We start from the raw sequence: 20111 nt of genomic DNA on the forward strand, positions 1-20111 counted from the left end.
ACGTACGCACATGTAAACTGTTTTCTCTGTGTGAGGTTTGACCTTGCTCTGCCTGTCGCTGTGACCTTTGGCCTTTATCAGACACATGGGTGTCATGTAGGTTAATGTGCAGCAAATAAGACATTGTTCTTCACAAAGTTAATACAACCATGGACTAAGCTGCAGATTTTTTTTTTGTGGTACAAGAGGTGACCGCACCTTTCAAAATAAATGACATTTTCTTAGTCACCAAACCACCAAACCTCTAACTCTACCACAGAATAAAAGCAGATGTCAGTTACTACATTTGTGCAGTGCTATACTGAAACAATACTGATGCACATTCAAAATAAATATTCTCTAAATAAATAGATAAATAATAAATGCTACCAATCACAGCTGTCCTGTTTTAGAAGCTCACCTCTCTTAGCTCCTGCACGAGTGCGTTGAGCCTTTCATTTTCCGCCTGGGCATTGGACGCCACAGAGCGGCTTAGCGTCACCTCCGTCTGCAGCTCCAACAGACGGCCCGTGTAGTAGGCCTCCTTAGAGGCCGATTCCTGCAACAGCGTCTCCTCATTTGTCTCCCCATCCTCTGCCACCTTACGCTGGTTCGTGTAGGCCTGGCCAAAGGCCTGGGGAGGAATAAGAGGAGGAATGGTTAGAAGATGTGGGCATATAAGATCCTGTCATATAACATCATGAGAGGAGTTGCATCCACTGGCACGTAGAGTAAATCGAGTACATCTTTCACAGTTGACCACTAGGTGTACTCCTGCTTTTCTTTTGACCACCCACGGCACCAACAGCACATTAGGCACAGAGGCTGTCCCTCAAGGATACCTGCTTTGTGTGTATGGGATGGTGTTTCACTGTGATCAATAGACACACTGTTCCCATTTTCCTGACACAGGTTTTCACGGCACTGAGCGCTGACTTGTCATGATAAAGGACCCGAGGCCTGATTGAGAAAATCAAAGCAGGCATCAACAGCAAAACAGGCCTACCACACTGGAGCTACTGTACTAGACAGTAACAAATGCACAAAAACTCAGTGGACCACAATAGTTTTGCTAAACAGTTACTTCATGCAAAGTTGAGAACATACATTTATATTGTATGAACCTGCACCATCTTCCTGACAAGGTTGCCTGAACACAGACACAAATTCATAGGTTGTAACTGTTCCTTGACATCCATGCGGCTGCAGCCTTAGTGGTTCAATAAATACTATGAACCATCCTTCACTTTCTCAGCAGATCAGCAGGAAAAAGATGCGGGTATGGTGCCTGAGGTGGCCCCTGTGAGAGACGATCGATCAATACTGACCCGTCTGAAAAATATTTTATGGATTGAAATTGCCACATGAAACTGTAAACAGTACAGCATGTACAGTTATTACAACCTTCAGGACACAGTTCCTGGACAGAGTTACTCCACCAAATCGACCATGCAGCCTAAATCATAGGGGAGCCATATTTTGGAATAGATGTATTAATAATTCACAGTCTTCCCAGTCCCGCTTCACCATAACAACAACGTTTTCTCTGTTTGCGATAAATCATTTATAAGCTATAAGAATCCGTTATTTGGAGAAGACATGAGCTCCAGTGTGCAGCTGCCTCCTCTTCTCACTGAATGAGTCATTTTTCATTTTTGTATTTACTGTTGATTCATGAGCTAACAGGTTAAGCAAGCAGCATGCAGAGAGCTCTTAGATAGGGGGAATTTATTACAGTCAGAAATCTACTTTAGTACAGATCTTGAAGTATATAGCTCTGGCACAGAGAGGGTGGTTTGTCTTGTGGCTGTTTAGCCACTATAAAACTATGTTATGAGGTCCAACCACTGTGTTGAACGCTAAATAAATTGGTGCGTGTGAGTGAATATGATGAGGCGATTTACCAGCCGAGAGATTTCAACGCCACCTAATTAGCTTTATTGACCCCCTCCGTCTGCCACATCTGACCTGCTGCTTCAATACTCATCACCTGCAAAATGAAATTCCACTTTCACTGTCTACACTGTTCTTTCATAAGGTTCACAGTCACAATCAAACAGCTATAATCTATGCTCATGCTTTTCCATTCTGTCGATATGAACTCACCATTTATCTACATGCATGTAAACCAGGTAACAAGTAGTATTCACTCATAAAGGCACTGATTCCTCCAGTGGACGTATTTAGTGTGATTCAACAGACTCTTTTGTTTTCCCTTTGAATTACAAATGTAACAGTTAGCATATGAATAAGAGCCAGCAATAATCAGTCCAGCAAAACGTCTGTAAATACACAGAACATTTAGCCACTCAACCACAGAAACCGTCCTCAAGGACTTGCTTTGTAATGACTAGAAAACTCTCAACTGGAAAAAAAAAAAAAAGTATTACAATTTTTTTTCTCACTTTCCCCTCTCAGTCTCTCTCTGCTTCTCTTGTATTACTCCCTCTCTTTCACACTCTTGTTCTCTCTCCTTGCGCCCTCTCTCTCGCTCTCTGGGGGGAGGCACAGTGTGATTGTGGTGAATGATTAAGTGGGAGGGCCTCTGGAACAAAACAGCTGATTAATTCCAAGCACAGTGTGACTGAATGAGTTCAAATTCTCGCTTCAAATGGGAGGCTGTCGACGTCTGAGCAGGCCCCACATAGCAACAGCTGAGCCCCGCAGGAGGGACGGTGAACGTCTGTCCTCACAGGGCACCGCTGCTGGATCTCCGGTGTCGTGAGGTTGAAGAAGAGAGAGCAGAGAGTGTGTGAACAGAGCATATGTGTTACTTTAACCGTTACTGTACTGTATGTGCTGTGACTGGTGGCCTATTCAAAACAGACAGGGCTGTTTAGGTATTGGAGTTTTTTCAGTTAATTAGTCTGAAGAATAAAAATCTATATTACATTTAGCAGAATATGCTTATCTTTTGATTGCATAATTGTTGTATGTCTCATAGCACTAGTATTACTTAGCTCACTTTTATTGGTACTCTCATATCTGTAGGTAAATATGAAGCTAGCAGGAAGCTTAGCTGCTTAGCATAAAGACTGGAAGCTGGGAATCAAATATGCTTATCTCTCAAAGTGTTGCACACCTGCCGCTGTACAAAAATAAAAATAATAAAAAAATCTTTAAAAATTTAACTTAAACTAAAAAGATTAAACTCAATTATCAGGTAATTACAAATTAAAGAATGAGTAAAGAAGACAGAGAAGTATCTGACTAAGCCCTCTGTGCCAACTTATGATACTGCAGTTTTTAATATTCCACAGTCACATTTTGTCCAAAATTTAGGATTGATACCCAGCCCTATTGATAACCAGGCCAACTGACTGAAAGTCAGGGGCAGAAAAGCCGCCGCAGTTGCAGGCAGTGATTCAGCAGCGACTCAGCCACAGAGAATCGGGTGGGTCTCGGATGCGTAATGAGAGGCAGATGCTTTTATAACAACCTTCCTTCATGGGCTGAGCCCCGCTCCTCGAAGTCCGCTCGCTCCATCTGCTTACCACTCCTCTTCAGGGAAATCACAGTGAGTGACACTGATGGCTGAGCTTCAACGTTTGCACATAAAGGAGCACAGTACGCTCCGGCCCTCCTGTTGCTCATTCACTGTACAGCTTCTGGTGGGCTAAAAATAACACTGTGGCAGCACTGCATTTTTCAGGCTAATTACTTGAACAGCACTGACAATACTGCATGCTGTTATCATTATAGTGATGGATCTGCAGTGTTCCTGTGTCTGTGTCCTAACTGGCAAACATAACATGACCAGATAACATGAGAGGAACAGCGTGGAAGATTAAAATTTAATACCATTTCCTGAGGATGATATTAATATGGAGCCACCGATTGGCAGCCTGTCTGGTTTTGTGCACTGAAAACCCCATAATGCATTCAACCTTGAGGCTCCTCAGCCTTCTGTGCCTCAGTGGATAAAGTCCAGACAATAGGGTCCCCTTCTATAGATATTCATCCCTGGGGCCATGGGAAGAGGAGCAGACAGAGGGAACAAACCAACCGCTGCACCAGTGTGTGTGTGTGGTTAACCCTGAAATCCTTCCCTGTCTGTTGCAGTCCATAATGAGGGCCCATGGGTGTGAGATCTTGTATATGTGTATGTATATACAGCAAGAGTGTATTTTTACACCCAGGAGGGAGAAAACGAGTGAACTATTTCTGCAACTAATTAATCTCCACCATACTTTCATTATTACGGTGACGTATGAGGCCTACCCACCAGCAAAAACAAGTTTATTTATAGATAGCAATACAAAGCTAGCTAAGAGTCCAGACTTGATTAAAATTTCAAGGTCAGAGAGCAAAGCTTAGAGCGAAATGCACATGATAGAAGATGGAGTTTAACTTCAAATACTGCAGAAATATTGACACAGGCAAGAGTAACAACCATCAACCATTTTTTATTTATTTATTTGTGTCCTCATGTATTCAAGTTCTAGTTAATGTGGATTTTAATTAGATGATCTGGATAATCTAATATTTGAATAATGGCCGTGGCACTTAATTAATTGTTAATCACTGCACAGTCACAGATTAATTGATGGATAATGTGACAAGGAGAAAATTAAGAAAGGTCGAGGTTTTTAAATGGTACCATGATAGATGTGGATTGAACAAACTGTGGTACGCTGTAGTAATCCATCTATGTTTCATAAACATACAAGATGAGAAATGCACTGTTTTTATTGATGGATTAGAAAAAGGAAAACCGCTCTGAATCTTGATCATGAAGTGATTTAAATATCAACCAAAACACAGCTTGCTCAAGCCAAATCTCTGCTACGGCCATGTTTTGATGAGTAATGAGGAAGTAGAAATCACGGTATTAGTCAACTCATAAGAAGCAAAATTCTTATGGCTGAAACACACACACACACACACACACACACACACACACACACACACACACACACACACACACACACACACACACACACACACACACACAGTTGAGTCCTGTCCAGATGGTCAGCCCAGCCAACCACATCAGGGATTTCAGTACCATGGAGAGAGACATGCAGGGCTGCTGTTGCTGTGAAGTCATGCAGCTGTCAGCGTCATGAAGGGAGCCCTGTGTGTGTGTGTGTGTGTGTGTTCACTTTGTTATTCACTTGCTTGATGATCACTTGTAAAGCATGCCACAGCACTGTCATGACTGTTTGAGGCCAAGCCAAATAATCCATTTGTAAGAAAAAAAAAAACATCTTCCATCAGAAGAACAAATGTTAGATGTTAGAGACATAAGTCAGAGGGTAGCGTGAGATGTATCAACCTCCAGTCACAACAAGACAACACACACGAACACATCAGTCAGCCAACAAGATTTGTTCCTGACTCACTCACTATTTTTGACGAACACACTCTTTATTTGCAGTCTGTGGAGGTAAACACAGCATGGCAGAATGAGTTCCTAATTCACAAATTGCAGTCTCTCTCTGTGATCACTCATGCTAAATTTCAAATGAATCAGTTGATGCAGTTTCCCTACTTTGGTTCGTGAATAAACTTTACATAATTCTGAAAACTCTCAATGCAGAATGTGCTATTTCTATGTTTCTAAATAACACTGTACTGCTCTGTGGTAATGGAAAGATTCACTCCTTTGTAAAGTGATCTAGAGCTTCTATTGGTCAGAACAAGAACAGATTTACTGTATATCTTAAATGGGGTGTCTAGATCAAAGCTGCAGAGGCTGACATATTCTGACTTGACACTTGATCCTACATTTCCCATAATGCAACTCAACAGTGTCTTTCATTATATCCTCAGTGCCTCCTAACTGTCCACTTCTTTAAAATCCCACACCTCCAATTTCCTATGCAGGCTTTCTCTTTTAAGTCTCAAGCCCAACTTGAGATAAACCTGATGACATCATGATGATATCATCGGGTTTTTTTTTTTTTTCAAACTTTATACTTCCAGAGCCACAGATGACATGTTCTGTTTCACATATTTAATATCCTAAAGTGACTCTGATGTACTTAAAAGCCATACCCATGATGTGCCATTTAAAGCGTGTTTATAGGAGACATTGCTGTGGCATATTTTGCCCTTTAACAAGGACACAGAAATGTCCCCATGTGCATCTCAGCCACAGGGAAAAGTGCCAAGTCAAGAGATCTGTCATCTATAAAAACACACAATCACATTTCCACAAGCGAGGGGAAGCTGGGTAATCACAGCCCAGCAAAAATGGAGGTCAATCACACTAATAAAATTAAAAAATAAAACAGACAATTAACAGTAATTACATTGTTAGAAATACATTCAGTAACACAAACTTTGCATGCATAAAATGTATTTGTTAATGTGCTTTAAGCCCCCAGGTGTCCTCTACTGAATCCGCAGAGATGTTTATAGTTTATTATTGTAATGCTAAGAGCCCAGGCATGCTCTGCTGCACCATTTAAATCCTTTACTTTAATTTCCTCAGCTGATAGAAAGCTCTTCTGTTCATGAATTACTGTCTACACAAACACCGATAGTGTGATATGAATGTTTTTATAGATACTAAGGAGGGTGAATGTGAATTGCCCTGCTTTCTGTTCCTCCTTACTGAAATGCTATTTAGTGCTCTGAAGCCTATTATCCCTCTGATAATAATAAGCTATACTGCCGACACTCAGGAAAAAATATCTACAATGCAGGATAACAGCAGAAAAATGCCTTAATGAGATCCGTAGTGGAAAATCCATGGCAGTTACAAGAAATCCACAATAGTGTCACATCTGTCCCTTTCTCCCCAACACAATTGTGTACAGTACGTGCTGCTGAGAGGTCTGCCAGGGGACAGGCTGTGTTTTGTAAAAAAGATGTGGCTTGTTAAAATGATTCAATTTGGCTCAAGTCTGCTCATGATAAGAAAGATGCTTGGACTCTCTCCCAGAGTGCCTATCACTAATGTGAGCTCAGTCTACGCCTGGCTGAATGGACATCGAATTGGGAGACCGAGAGGCAGCTGGGCATAAGATTTGTTTGCTGAATCCCAAATTACTCTTTATTTCCTCTCCATTCTCTTCAAATCCACCCTTAGATCCTTCTCTCCCCTGTAAGCCCTGTAGTGTTTCATCAGTTTATCATCTATAAACATAGGCAGCATGCAATTTTATAAGCTAGCTATAAGCTCCGATCACTGCTAGCAGACAGGAAGAAAACCCATTAGAGCGCTAACAAACTGCACCAGCTGAAACTGTGTCATGTGTAGCTTTCTCTCTGCTTGGTAATGTAGCCCCAAGGAGATCATGAGCAAGTCGACCACAAAAACACACGGGCTACGCTTCAGGCCATCTCAGCACACAAATATAGATATATGTTCAAAAATACACATGGCTACAGGCACACTCCAACATGCACTCCACTGGTATTCATCCCTGACTCCTGCCATTCATTTGAGCAAAAGAGTCGCCAGGCTGCAATGGAAAATACAAAAAGCGAGAGGAGTGATGAGGACGAGAAGAGGCTTTAATTCAGAGCGCCTTCAACACAGACATACAGAGAGAAGGAAGAAATGTGTCCTTACTTAACACTACTTTATTACACTATAAAGGGTAAGGGCTGCAGCTAACTATTAGTTTCATTATTAATTAATCTGTCAATTATCTCCTTGAATAATTCATAAGTTGTTTATAAAATGTCCAAAAATTGTCAGACAGAAATCTGACATCAATGAATTTCTTGCACTTTTGCTTTAAAAATTACATAATTATTATCTACATTGTTGAATAGTAGATTGACTAACCGACTAATAAACAAATTGTTCTGGTTCGACTGTTTTTACACGAGCTGAGAAGAAAAAGAAGATGCAAAGATTCAAAAATTCGGAAACTGAGAAATACAACATTCTGCCCGTACTTTACACTCTCCGCCACGCATTCTATCACCGTTAAATGTCAGTGAGTCCTCAGTGTTACAGCGTTCCTTGCTAACTCATGTGCACTGCAGCCAAATACCATTTCAAAGAGACACTGCAGCCTTGTGCATCCTGAAGGTGCACATGTTTGTGTGTGCAGGTGTTGGACTGTGTGAGTGCGTCAGTGCGAGTGTCTCAGAAAAATCCTCGCCCTCGGGGTACAGCCTGACAAACAGTGACTCACAGAGGCTCAGAAGTCCATGAAGACTGAAGTAACAGAATAAACAAGGCTAACTGAAAGATTTCTATCAACAAGATGTTTTTCTCCAACATAACAGTACAAATGGCCTTTTATTACATTAAACTTGAATCCTTTCTTTTCTGCTCCTAATCTCTCTAAGGATAAATTGTTTCTAATACTTTTATCCATTCTTGTACAGAAGCCTTTAAGTGGTTTCTCTCTCCATCATAATCCTCCTAACGACAACAGACCATTTTCATTTTGATCCCTAACTAAGTGCAGAGTCCCCTCAGTCATTCGACTTCTTCAGGAACTTGCCTGGGGTAGAGAAAAATTAGAGCACTAATGTAGAGGGAGTGGAGATTGATCCACTCTGTCTTCTCTTTCTTACACACCACCTCCCTCCCTCCCACCTCCCTATAGTCCTTTTTCCCTTTCTTTGACTAAGTGGTGGAAATATAAAGAGTAATGAGAATGACACTGAGAAATAAAAAGATGGAGGTGTTTCAAAGCTCGCCGGGTGATTGGTATTCTGTGTCGGAGCCAGCAGACGCAGGGAGGGAGAGACAGAGCGATAGGAGACAGAATAAACAGATAAGATCGTCTCCTCTCTCTGCAGTGGGTCTCTCCCGATAAAGACGACTCAGCCGAGCCAGACAAACACAGGCTACAATGGAAAGGCTAGCCTGCACCACACATGGGGCCTCGGGGTGACTCAGTGCTTTTGTGTGGCCTAAGGAGAGCATCCATGCCAAACCTGCCGACCTATGGGAATCCTTGCACAGTAAATTACCGGGCACACTGCCGTTGAAGCAGGCTATTTGTGTACTGATGCACTTCATCAGGCACATGTAAATTCTGTTTTTGTCTCGGTGTCACACACACATTTTTGTCTTTCTAATCACCTTTTCTACAGCAAGGATTCCATGTCAGAAGAAATTTAGACAGCTCCTATAGGCAAGATTTTATTCACAGATCAAGACATTAAGTTGCTACTGAAAGTTCTGCTTGATAACTGACTGTTTACAGTCTGTAACCATGCTAGCAGCTCTGTGAGGCCGTGGTGCTTTGAGAGACACGCCTACAACAACCTACAACAAAAACATCAGGCGCCTTGGTCTATTTAATTCTCAGGCCTGTCACCTTCAACATTATTGCGAACCTTCCAAAAGCATGTATACAATAATGGAGCTTCCTCTTAGCTCATTCAGTTTCATGACCTAACTTGACACCAGCTCTCTGGTGATGGAGGACAGGGTCAATTAAATGGTTTAACTAGGGGCTGATTTAATACCTGTCTAAGCCAATACATCCTCTAACAGGGTAAAAGTGACAAAGACAGATCCTCTGACCCTGATTCTGTGTCACACACACCCATTATGAGTGCATGTTTGGGTGTGCACGTGCTCATGCATGCCAGTGTATATGTGCGCTGTAATTGTGATGAGGGAGAGGCTTGTCCTTGCTCTACATCGTCGCTGGATATAATGGCCTCTGGTCATCTAGATAGACGGCTTCTCTTCTCTCTGCATGCAGAGATGATAACTGTGAAAGAAGCTGAAATGAAATCTCTCTGTCTAGACACAACCAAGTCAGAATAACTGGAGTCAAAAAATGTATTTAATTAATGTAAAGAATGACAATAAACACAGACAACAGATGGCACAAGCACAGCTCTTCACACAATGAAGGCCTTTGGGTTGCAAATACAAAAGTTTTCCTTGTGAGAGGACAGACTGCGTTTTTTGCTACGCTTTCAGAGTTTGCAGCACACACAGCTAAAGTAGACGACTAATCAATACAGCAGCCTGCAGGCAGGGGAGTCCTGTTCCCTCTTCCTTCTTACCCACTACTGTATTTCACTGCAGCAAAAAGGAGCTTTCTGAAAAACATAATCTGGGCAGGCCTGAAGGGTCTCTGCAGACTGAACAGCTTCATTAAGTCATTTTCTCCCTCGTGAGACGATCATGAGATTTCAAACGTGGGGACAAAACATAACAATAAGGGTTAGACTGAATTAAATGAGAAAAACCTTGATGTTTTGTTGACATATTCTATATTATTCTCTAAACAGCGTCCACTCCCCACTTTCTCTCTACCTCCCGCCATCTCCCTTAAGTCAACACAACCATAAAATGCTGAAACAACAAAGAGAACCAACTGATTGGAGTCACTCACCACCACCACTCTATCCTGCTGCCCCTCCCTCTCTGGTCTCAATCACAACATCCGCACCCAAAGCCCCCACCTCTCCTGCTACACATACAGGCATACAGGCAGAGGAGAGAGAGAGAGAGAGAGAGAGAGAGAGAAAAACAAAAAGGAAAGCCATACGCACATGCAGGAAAAGTGGTTCTAATGTGTGACTCAACTACAAAGACAAATGACCTTCCCTTCAGGTCTTGACAAAACACACACTCACACAAACACACACACAACCACCCCAATGTAAAAACACCAATGGCCAAACACAAGGACTGACAGGTCCTTATCTCTATGCTCAACTGCATCCCTGAGCCTGTTGCTGGGGTTACAGGTCAACGCCACCGAACCTGCAGCATTCACAACACAGCAGACCTCCCTCATTCCCTCCCTGAAAACATCACTGTCACTAAATCTGAATGAACAATACTATAACGTGTTAATGGCTACATTCAGATAACCACAGTCGCTTTGAAAGACAACATCCTTGAGTGAGCTATACATTTATTAAGTGTTGAAACAGGTTTGGCCGGCTGACTACCGTCAAGCAGACGCAACAAGGTGCCAAAACACGATTTCCTGTCTTGTAAAAGCTTCTGTAAGTGATTGATTCAACAGCTGTTCCCTGTGCTATATGATCGTAGAAATCACATTGAACGTGTCAGATGTGTTTCAACATGCACCGATTTCTACAATGCACTCCACGCTACACACAATAGAGCGCAGCTTAGCTCAGACATCATACGTTTTCGCTCAGAAATCGATGCATAATTCCCACTTCACTCCAGGGTGTGTTGGGGGGGGGGGGGGGCATGAGTGGGAGAGCCATGCGAAATGAGGAGGGGGGATGGTGGACTGATGGTGTAGAGAAAAAGTGAAAGAAGGGAACAGTACCATCTCATGAGGTATTGATTCATCCCCTCCATCCATGTTTACTGCCCTCCTGTACTGAGCCCTGCTAATGTAAAAGAGGAGCAGAGAGGAAGAGGAGGAGGAGGAGGAGGAGAGGGGACAGGAACCTGTAATGCATCCTTTCTCCCCAGTCAGGGCAGATAAATTTACAACCACAGCTGCTCTCACGCCTGGATTATTGTCCCAGAATTTGAGGCCTGATCGAACACACCAGGATGTATGGAGAAAAAGAAAAGTTTAATAAGTTAATACGTATTCAAGTTTTGGTTTTCTTTTCATTCAGTGTCTCTTGTTTCTACAGATTCAGACACCATCTGGTATAAACAGATGTGCAAAGCAGGTTCAAATGTCCGGCTTAGCACCTAACGTTCACAGTCTTGTCTGCTACCTTTCCCCAGTTAAAAGTTAACAGTTGGCGAGGGAGATATGTTCAAACACCTCTGGAAATGTCACTCCTCATCTCTAATATATTCAGGATTTGCTGTTCCTCGCTGCACAGGACACAGAAGGTTTGTGGATCAGTGTGACTTTGCGCAGGTCATTCACTGGGCTTTATAATTCATTCTGAAGGAGGTTGAGACAAGCAACAGCTTCACACCCTCATCACTGGCCCCTGATGACCGAGCAGTCGCATGATATTAACTTGACTTATGCAGATACACTGTGGAGCAAATCACAGAGGGAATGGAGTGACAGCTAATCAATCATTACAGTATATTCTCATATTATGCTTTCTGCTGTTTCTTTATCTGACAGGTAACCCTTGAGGATAATGCACCATTATAACTTTGATACACTGGGAAATATTTGTCGATGCAGCAGGATTTCAAAAAAGCAAAGGCCAAATCTGGCATTAATCAATTTAAAAAAAAAAAAAAAAAAAATTTAAAGAATGACATTTGTGTTGTTGACACCTTGTTTTAATTGACTGTTGTAGCTGTTATTTGCTTTCTTACCTAGAGATGAGTATTGACACCGCTCATGTCTGTATGTTAAACTTGAAGCTACAGCCAGCAGGTGGTTAGCTTAGCTTAGTTTAGCCTAACAGATACAGGGGAACAGCATACAGCTAGCCTTGTTCTGTTTCCTGTAACATAAAGACACTGACTATAATTACAATATCTGTAAAACAATTCACTTTGGGGGATTATTCATATATATTGAATGTCTCTTTAAACTTAAATCAATTTTCAAATCTCAATATCAATAATTATCAAAATAAAAAAAACCAAACAACAAAGTCTTGAACCCAGAGCACAGCCCGTCAGCATTATGTTCTTTCTGTAAGAACAAAGACTTCATGCTGAACTGATGAATCATGACTGAATCTTCCTTCTTTATGTTTTTAAAGATACCATGTGAAGAATTTGATGCAGATCTCATTTGGCATTTTTCTCAGCCTGAAGCCTCGAGAACAGAACTGACCTGTGAACTGCCAGTTCTCAACATGTCACAAAAGTCAATTCTTCCATAGACTTGTAATTCAAAAGAGCTTGTCAACAATACCTGAAAAGATGAGTTATGACAGTATCTGAAATGACTAATTCCTCACACTCCTCTTTGGATTTATATTTTGCAGAGATGTTAGGAGTCTGGGTGACTTAAGAGTCTAACCTCGACATTAGTGAGTGCAGGGTAATTTTCTGATAAAAAAGTTAAAGGTTTAATTCAACGAAGGAAATAATTTCTTCTGATCTTTTTTATGACTGCAAGGCTGCTGTGCAAGTGTGCTCAATCTACAGACGACTTCACGCCTCAAGAGTGTGATGAAAACACTGTAAGCCCTATGAATACACTGCTCTTCCTACTCTGCAGTGATGGCATCCTCCTCCTCCGGCCCTATCTGAGGTTCATCTGCCCGGAGACAGCACTAACAAGCCTCAACCACGGGGAAATGGTGTCTCCGACACTGCTTAGGCAGCTATCCAGAGACTTACGGTACATACACACACACACACACACACACACACACACACTCACGGCAATACAAGACATGAGAGAGTGATCGGGCCGGGAGGCAGAGCGAAAGATGGGGAGGGAGGCTGAGTGAAAGAGCAGGGTGAAGGGAAAATATACAGGAGATGAGAGGATCCTACAAAGCAAGGAAACATTTTTTCTGTTGACAGCTTCCAAAACACACTCTTAGCCTCCTATTTCTGTTTGGGCCCTACAGACAGCATACAGATTAATACAGCTTTTTCTGAGGTCGTCTGTATATATATATAGTGAATATAGATTACAAATAATAAGAGAATAAACAGTATTATATTGCTAAGATCAGTATCTCATGTCAAGGAAATATTAGTTGACATTTTGAAGACGTTTTTTGTTATCTGATTAGTCGGTTAACAGCAAATAGTTCAGGTACTATTTTGGTAATTGACTAATCATTTAATGGAGCCTAAATGCCTCTCTATGTTCAGTTGAATCTCTTTGGGTTTGAACTGCTGGTCGAACTGTCTGAAGATGTCACCTTGGGCTTTGGGAAACGCAACGGGCACTTTTTATTTCTTCATTTCATTTCATTTTCTGACATTTTTAGGCCAAATGCTTGCTTAATTGAAAAAAATAATTGGTAGATTAATTGATAATGAAAATAATAGCCAAAATTCTCAAGATTGTTCCCATGATGATGGTATTCTGTTGTCATTTCCTTATGTTTTCTATTAAATATAACCAGATACAAATCGTAGCCAGATACACACACACAAATGCAAAGTTTGGTAAAGCAAGACCAAATGAACCCAGCTGAGGCATGAGTGTGTGCAGTCTGTGGGTGGTGAACGTATGTGTCTATGTGAGCGTAAGACAAGCAGTGCTGCAGCGAGTTGTTCTCCACCAGCTGGGACTTGAATTGAGGGCAGAGGACCAGAGCATGCAGGACATACTGTATGTGTGAACACACAACATATGCAAACACAGTAGGAACACACATGCAAAGCTGGCCAGCTTGTACATACACACATGCCCACACAATAGACTACACTCCATGGGACATCTACAGTATGTCGATAAAAAGCCAATAGCAAATACAAGCTTCAAGCATAAAACTATTATTTTGTATGATATAATAGTCTGTTGTCTGTTTTGAGGGTGTAAGTATACAACTATATCCTGTAACACATTGTCTTTGAAAGCTTTTAAAAAAATGAATACTGACTGGATGAAACAGAAGATACAATCTATTCTCAAATAGAAGAAAAAAGGATGGTGAGACTGTGTAATGGATTTATGGTTTTTCATAGGAATAACCAACAGTCATGAGATAGGCCACTCGGTCCCAAAAGCAATCCCAATTTCTATTTGCTGTTTCCCTGCCCTTTTATAATGCACCTCTCCCAAACGCGGGGAGAGAGCAGACATGATGTTATTGTAGTGGCAGGTTTGCACTCTGCCGTGTGGACTCATATTTATAGAAGTGTGCGACAGGCAGACAGACAGACAGGGACCAGGAGGTGTTTTTCTGTGGAAGTAATATCACCTCCGGAAAATGTTCCCTCCGTGAGACGAGTGCAAACAAAGACAGACAGACAGATGGGCAGACAGACAGGTGGGGAAGCAGAGAACACAAAGGGTAAAAATCTAAGTTTTACTAAACATCCACAATCCACTATCCTTATCCTTCCCTCTCCTACTCCAACATCTTCATATTTCTGCTTCTTTGTCTTCCCTGTCTCATCATATCTTTCCCCCCGTCACCCGCCACATCACCCATCCATCCAATAATCCATAAGTGTGAGATATCAGCGAGACAGTGCTCTGCTGCCGTCGGTGTCAGGCTGTCTCTTCGTCTTAACTTGCTTCTATGAGCTGCACAAAGATCACTCTGATTCGTGCGTGCGGGTCAAAACAAAAATGTTCAACTAGTCAAGCAGTGGAATAAAAAGGGCGCAGGGAAGAAAAAGCGTGAGATGTAAATATATAACCATGCATGTATAATGTAACATGGTGAATGCTACAGTAGCTTGAGCATGTGATGTCATAAATTTTTTATTTGGATCTATATATGCTGAGCAACCCGAGCAAAGAAACGCCCACTGATGGAGTCCATTTTAATCTGACATGTTTTTCACTTTTTCTTGTATCTTGCTTTTTATGTGTCTTTTAATCTTTTGTGGAGGACATTGCGTTGCCTCTTTTTGTTTGAAATGATAGAGTAAAGATTTACAGACTTAAATGAATCATTTCCTCTGTTTTGTCACAATTCAGTTTGTATGTTTTTTGCACGTGCACAGAAACAATGTTGTTTTCATGCAGATGTATTTTTTAATATACAGTATGGAGGAAATGTATCGCTCATGTGTGTGTGGTTCATTAAGTCAATGCAGGCCTCACATGTTAAAGGGCTTTGGAAGAGTGAAAAGAATAAATGAAGACAGGTACTTGGCCCAGGGATATAATCTTGCAGGTAACTGAATAAAAAATGACTATAAATATTCATATTTATTTACAGTAATAGACAGAGCTAACAAAGTTTGTCATTTGGCTTCCATATAATGGATTTCACACATTTTTCAAGGCCTTAATAAGGACAAGACACACTGGATATACTTCAGAGCTGCAACTTATGATTATTTTTATAATCAGCTAATCTGCCAGTTATTTTCTTGATCAATCAATAATCATTTGGTCCATAAAACGTTAAAATATACTGAACAATGTCCATCACAGTATCCTAAAGCTCAATGTAACATCATCAGATGTCTTTTTTTGTCAGAACAATCGCCCAGAACTGATCAATATTCAATTTGCTATAACGTAAGAGCAAGAAAATCAACAAATTCTTACATCCGAGAACCTGAAACCAACAAATATTTGGCATTTTGATCGACTAATCAATTTATCGTTGAAGCTCTAATGTGCTTTAAGGATTTTTGTGCGACTTTTATTTAAGACCAAAGTGAGTGGTTTGTGCACGATCAGAGATGACACTATAAATAACGATGAGGCCTTCTGAGGTGGCAGCACAGAGAAAACATCCCCTTCTTTTTAACACACACATGCAAAAAAAAATAAAAAATACAGCCTTCAGCTCCTTCTTCTCTTGGCCTTTTGGCTCTGACATCTCTATAAGCGACCTTGAGCTGTGAAGCCCTGTCAGCACCCACCTCTTGTTGCTGTATGCATGTATACATTAATGAATAAACACAGCCAATTCATTATTCAGGCTGAGTCCCACAGCACTTCTCTTGACTTTGAAGCTTTTGGATGTGGACTTTTTAACGTTGTCTCCCCCAAATGATGTGAACAGTATCAACAAATTGTTATGGAATATGAATAAATGTGTGTGTGTAATATTGCATATTCACAGAGAGTCTTGATGTCCTTGTATCCATGCACATTCTTTATGGAAATACTTATGTTGACATTTTGATCAATGGGGCAACTGTAGTGAACAACTCTGAAGATCCAATTACTGTTAGCTTCTTGAGAAAAAAAAAAAAAATCTTGGCAAAACACCAACAGGCTCAGTCCCGACAGAGTTGCCTGAAAGTAATGACTGGCGCCATGCACACACTGGGAAGGAGTCTTGAAACAATGAAATACACCGGTGTGGGAGGTGGAGTAGGGTGTTACTGTGTGCTTGCAGAATCCTGAGCTTGCAAAACCGATATTATGATGTTCAGTGCTGCTTTCTGTAGCTTCATTGCACAGAAACAGCATGAATTATTCACGTTTTTTTTTTTAGAATTATAACTTATTCAGAGGGAATGAAACCTATACCATCATAAGATAAGACGTTGTTATGTAATCCCTATTCGGAGGATTTTCAATTAAATTACATTTAAGTGATATTAAATTATTGCTCATTTTGTTAAGGACCCTGGAGACCACCCAACGACCCCTGCCGGTCCCCATTCCCCACTCTGGCCCTGCTCCGGATGGCACTAAGGTCTATTGATACCCGCTGAGAGCATGGTAACACAACAAGAAACACATCAGTCATAGTGGGTGGACACCCGCTGGGCTGGTGCAGCTGATCCCACACACCTGACTGCAGTGCTTTCGCCTCGCCACGGTGTGAATAACAGCAACACAACCCCGTCCAGCCTACCTCCTGTAATTGCTCCAACTCCTTCCTGAGAGTCTCTTGCTCGGTCTCCAGCTCTGCATACTTCTGCTTCAGCGCCTGGTTCTCCTCCAGCACCACCAGACCGCACTCCGCAGCCCTGATCTTCTCCCGGTTCGCCTCGGCCAGCTCCTGGGTGAGCCGTTCCACCTCGGCCCGGTACTGATCCACTGATTCCCCGCATCCTACACCGGCAGCCATCGCCCCTCTTTCTCTCTGTGCCTCTGTCTGTCCCCCTGTCGGTCTGCGCCCCCCCCCCCCCTCACCTCCCTGTCTCTCCACCGCTTTGGACAGAGCCACAGAGGCGGGCGGAGGCTGAGAGATACTGAATATCCGCCCCCCCTCTCTCCTGAGAGCCGGTGCAGGCAGGCAACAGAAATATAAAACGAAACCGATTATTTACAATCGCCTCAGCGGTGTCATCAACAGAACTTAATAACTGATAAATAACATTAAGACGGCCATAACGGCTGTTAGATGAAGCCTTGCGAGTTAAAATTAGGTCAGTGTTGTTTGTATGACACTCAGCAAAATACAGAGCATCATTTCTGCTTATTCACGGGAGCAAGGGCGCCACCTGTCCGCCACTTTGAGGTACTATCTGTCTATCTATCTATCTATCTATCTATCTATCTATCTATCTATCTATCTATCTATCTATCTATCTATCTATTTGTATATTACAAGTTTCTATGAGAACAATAAAAGAAAAACAGAGTAGAATTAAAAATGATTTGGCTGTTGTATAGTTCAGCATTAGACATTTAATAACAGCAGATATTTTTACTTGCGATATGGCAGGAAAATCTCAAAACTGTCAAAGATGTTGAAGATGTGGAATGCAGCTTTCATTAATGCTGGTACAGGTACATGAGCGTACTGTTAATACTGTTATTATCATATGTGAAACATATGGCTGAAAAGAGTATTATTATTTTTAACTTGCATCATCTGGATTTTTCATCCCGATAGATTCTGCTCTTCAGAACTAATCTTTATGAGCTGAACTTATATTTCATGCGTTAAAAGCATAATCATATCCAGGCAGCACAACTGGCCGCTGTGCAGCTTTAGTTGTTCATGCGTTTGTGAGCTCTTATGTAAAATCATGTCCAGTTTAGTTAGATCATCTTATTTGTTCCAGTTGGTATCTTTGTAAACCTTATAAAGATTTTATTAACTTTGTTTGTAAGCTATTTAAAACTTTTAAAAACAGATTCAACATAAAAATAAAACACTCAGTGGCCACTTTTTTGGTACACATGTTCAATCTAATGCAACTCAGTACAACAGCTCTGCTGTAAATTCTACATTCAACATTACAGGCACCGTAAAGTGAGACTTTGCGAAATAACAGTTCTATTGGATTATATGAGTTATAGTATACAAACCTCTCATTCACCTAGGTAGACCTACTTCCTACTTCATAATGTTACAGTTGAAAACTAAATTCATTACTGGCCACTAGAAGTACAGACATTACAGGAATCACACAGCAAATACTCGGACAACTTTAAATTCCCTCATGGGATGTATTCATTTTGTAGAAGTCCTTTATTAATTCCCCTGAATCCATTATACTGAGAGCTCCTATTAGCCAGTGCATCTACCAGAGTACTGTGCAAAATAATACAAGACAAGTGTTATTGACTGGTCCCTTCAATAACCACATGTAGATTGATTTATGGCCCTTTTTCACTAGTAATGCTATTGAGAATTTCACAATGACTGTCTGCTACTATCTTAGAAAATGTTAAGGAGAGCTGTAATTATCAGATGTGTTATATCTTTCTCCTTAATAAGTAGGCTACCATTCAGGACAGCAACAATGGTCTACCATTTCCATGTAATGAAAAGCATTTTCATTGTAATCACCTATGGGAATAGTGTTTTTTTGTTTGTGATATTATCAATCATATCATGTTTTCATCTTATAATAAATACAGAACTATAGATGCCAATTTGGAATCGCCCACTTTATGATAAAAATTTGATTATACAAATGTGGTTATGTTTTTTTTTTTTAATTTTTGTTTGATGCTTTCCACCAACTATTTTTGTCCTGTCCTCTTTGACCCCGCCCCTGCAGCCAGGAGTACAGTTTATCTTGCGGCTTACACATGCAATAAAGGGAGACATAACCGGGGTGAAAAGTTTAGCCGCGCTCAGAGGCTTGTTAGATGTAATCAGTAATGGTGCTGTCAAGTAAGTTATGGTATAGATAGCGTTGGTGTGTTATCATTCTTATAATTAGTAATTATTTAAAAAATGGCCTATGTAACACTTCTGGGAAAGAAAGTGATGTGAGCGGTTGCTGGAGCCTTCTCTCAGAAGGATATCACTCTCACAGGAAGCAGGTTTCAGGGTAAATAGAAGACAGATATTATTAATGGGAAGGTTGTGAAATACATTTACTGGAGCCTTGTCTGTAATATTGATTTCACAAATAAATAAAGATGAATTAAGACATTAATATATGTATAATATATATATTATATTATTTTATTATAGTATTTCATTTATGTCACAATTATTTACATACAGATGGGTGGCACACCAGCATAAAGTGTCTCAGGAAGGTGTTGGGCCACCATGTGCCACTAGAGCAGCTCCTTGGCGTTGATTCTGCAAGTCTCTGGACTCTCCTGGAAAGATGAACACCGTTCTTCCAAAAGATATTTCCTCATTTGGAGTCTTCATGATGGTGGTGCAGAGCGCTGTCTAACACATCAGGCCAAAATTTCCTATAGGTGTTCAACTGGGTTGAGATCTGGTGACTGTGAAGGCCACATCATTTTCATACTCATCAAACAATTCAGTGACCTCTCGTGCCCTATGGATGCGGCCATTGT

At 41.1% G+C, this 20111-nt stretch overlaps 1 protein-coding gene across 4 annotated transcripts in view; it reads right to left on the reverse strand.

Annotated features, from left to right (window-relative positions):
* The window catches only part of LOC111225198 (protein bicaudal D homolog 1-like), a 30672-nt gene extending 13212 nt beyond the window's left edge, over positions 1 to 17460 (reverse strand). For all 4 annotated transcript variants that reach the window (XM_022749928.1, XM_022749927.1, XM_022749926.1 and 1 more), the window contains exons 1-2: positions 17245 to 17460; positions 401 to 613 (exon numbers count right to left, since the gene is read on the reverse strand). In XM_022749928.1, coding sequence (XP_022605649.1) covers positions 401 to 613; positions 17245 to 17460 — 429 coding nt within the window. The remainder of the gene's footprint in view (positions 1 to 400; positions 614 to 17244) is intronic.
* Positions 17461 to 20111: the final 2651 nt, after the last annotated feature.

This window comes from Seriola dumerili, unplaced genomic scaffold, assembly GCF_002260705.1.
Source record: "Seriola dumerili isolate Sdu_G_001 unplaced genomic scaffold, Sdu_1.0 BDQW01000147.1, whole genome shotgun sequence".
Classification (NCBI taxonomy): Eukaryota; Metazoa; Chordata; class Actinopteri; order Carangiformes; family Carangidae; genus Seriola; species Seriola dumerili.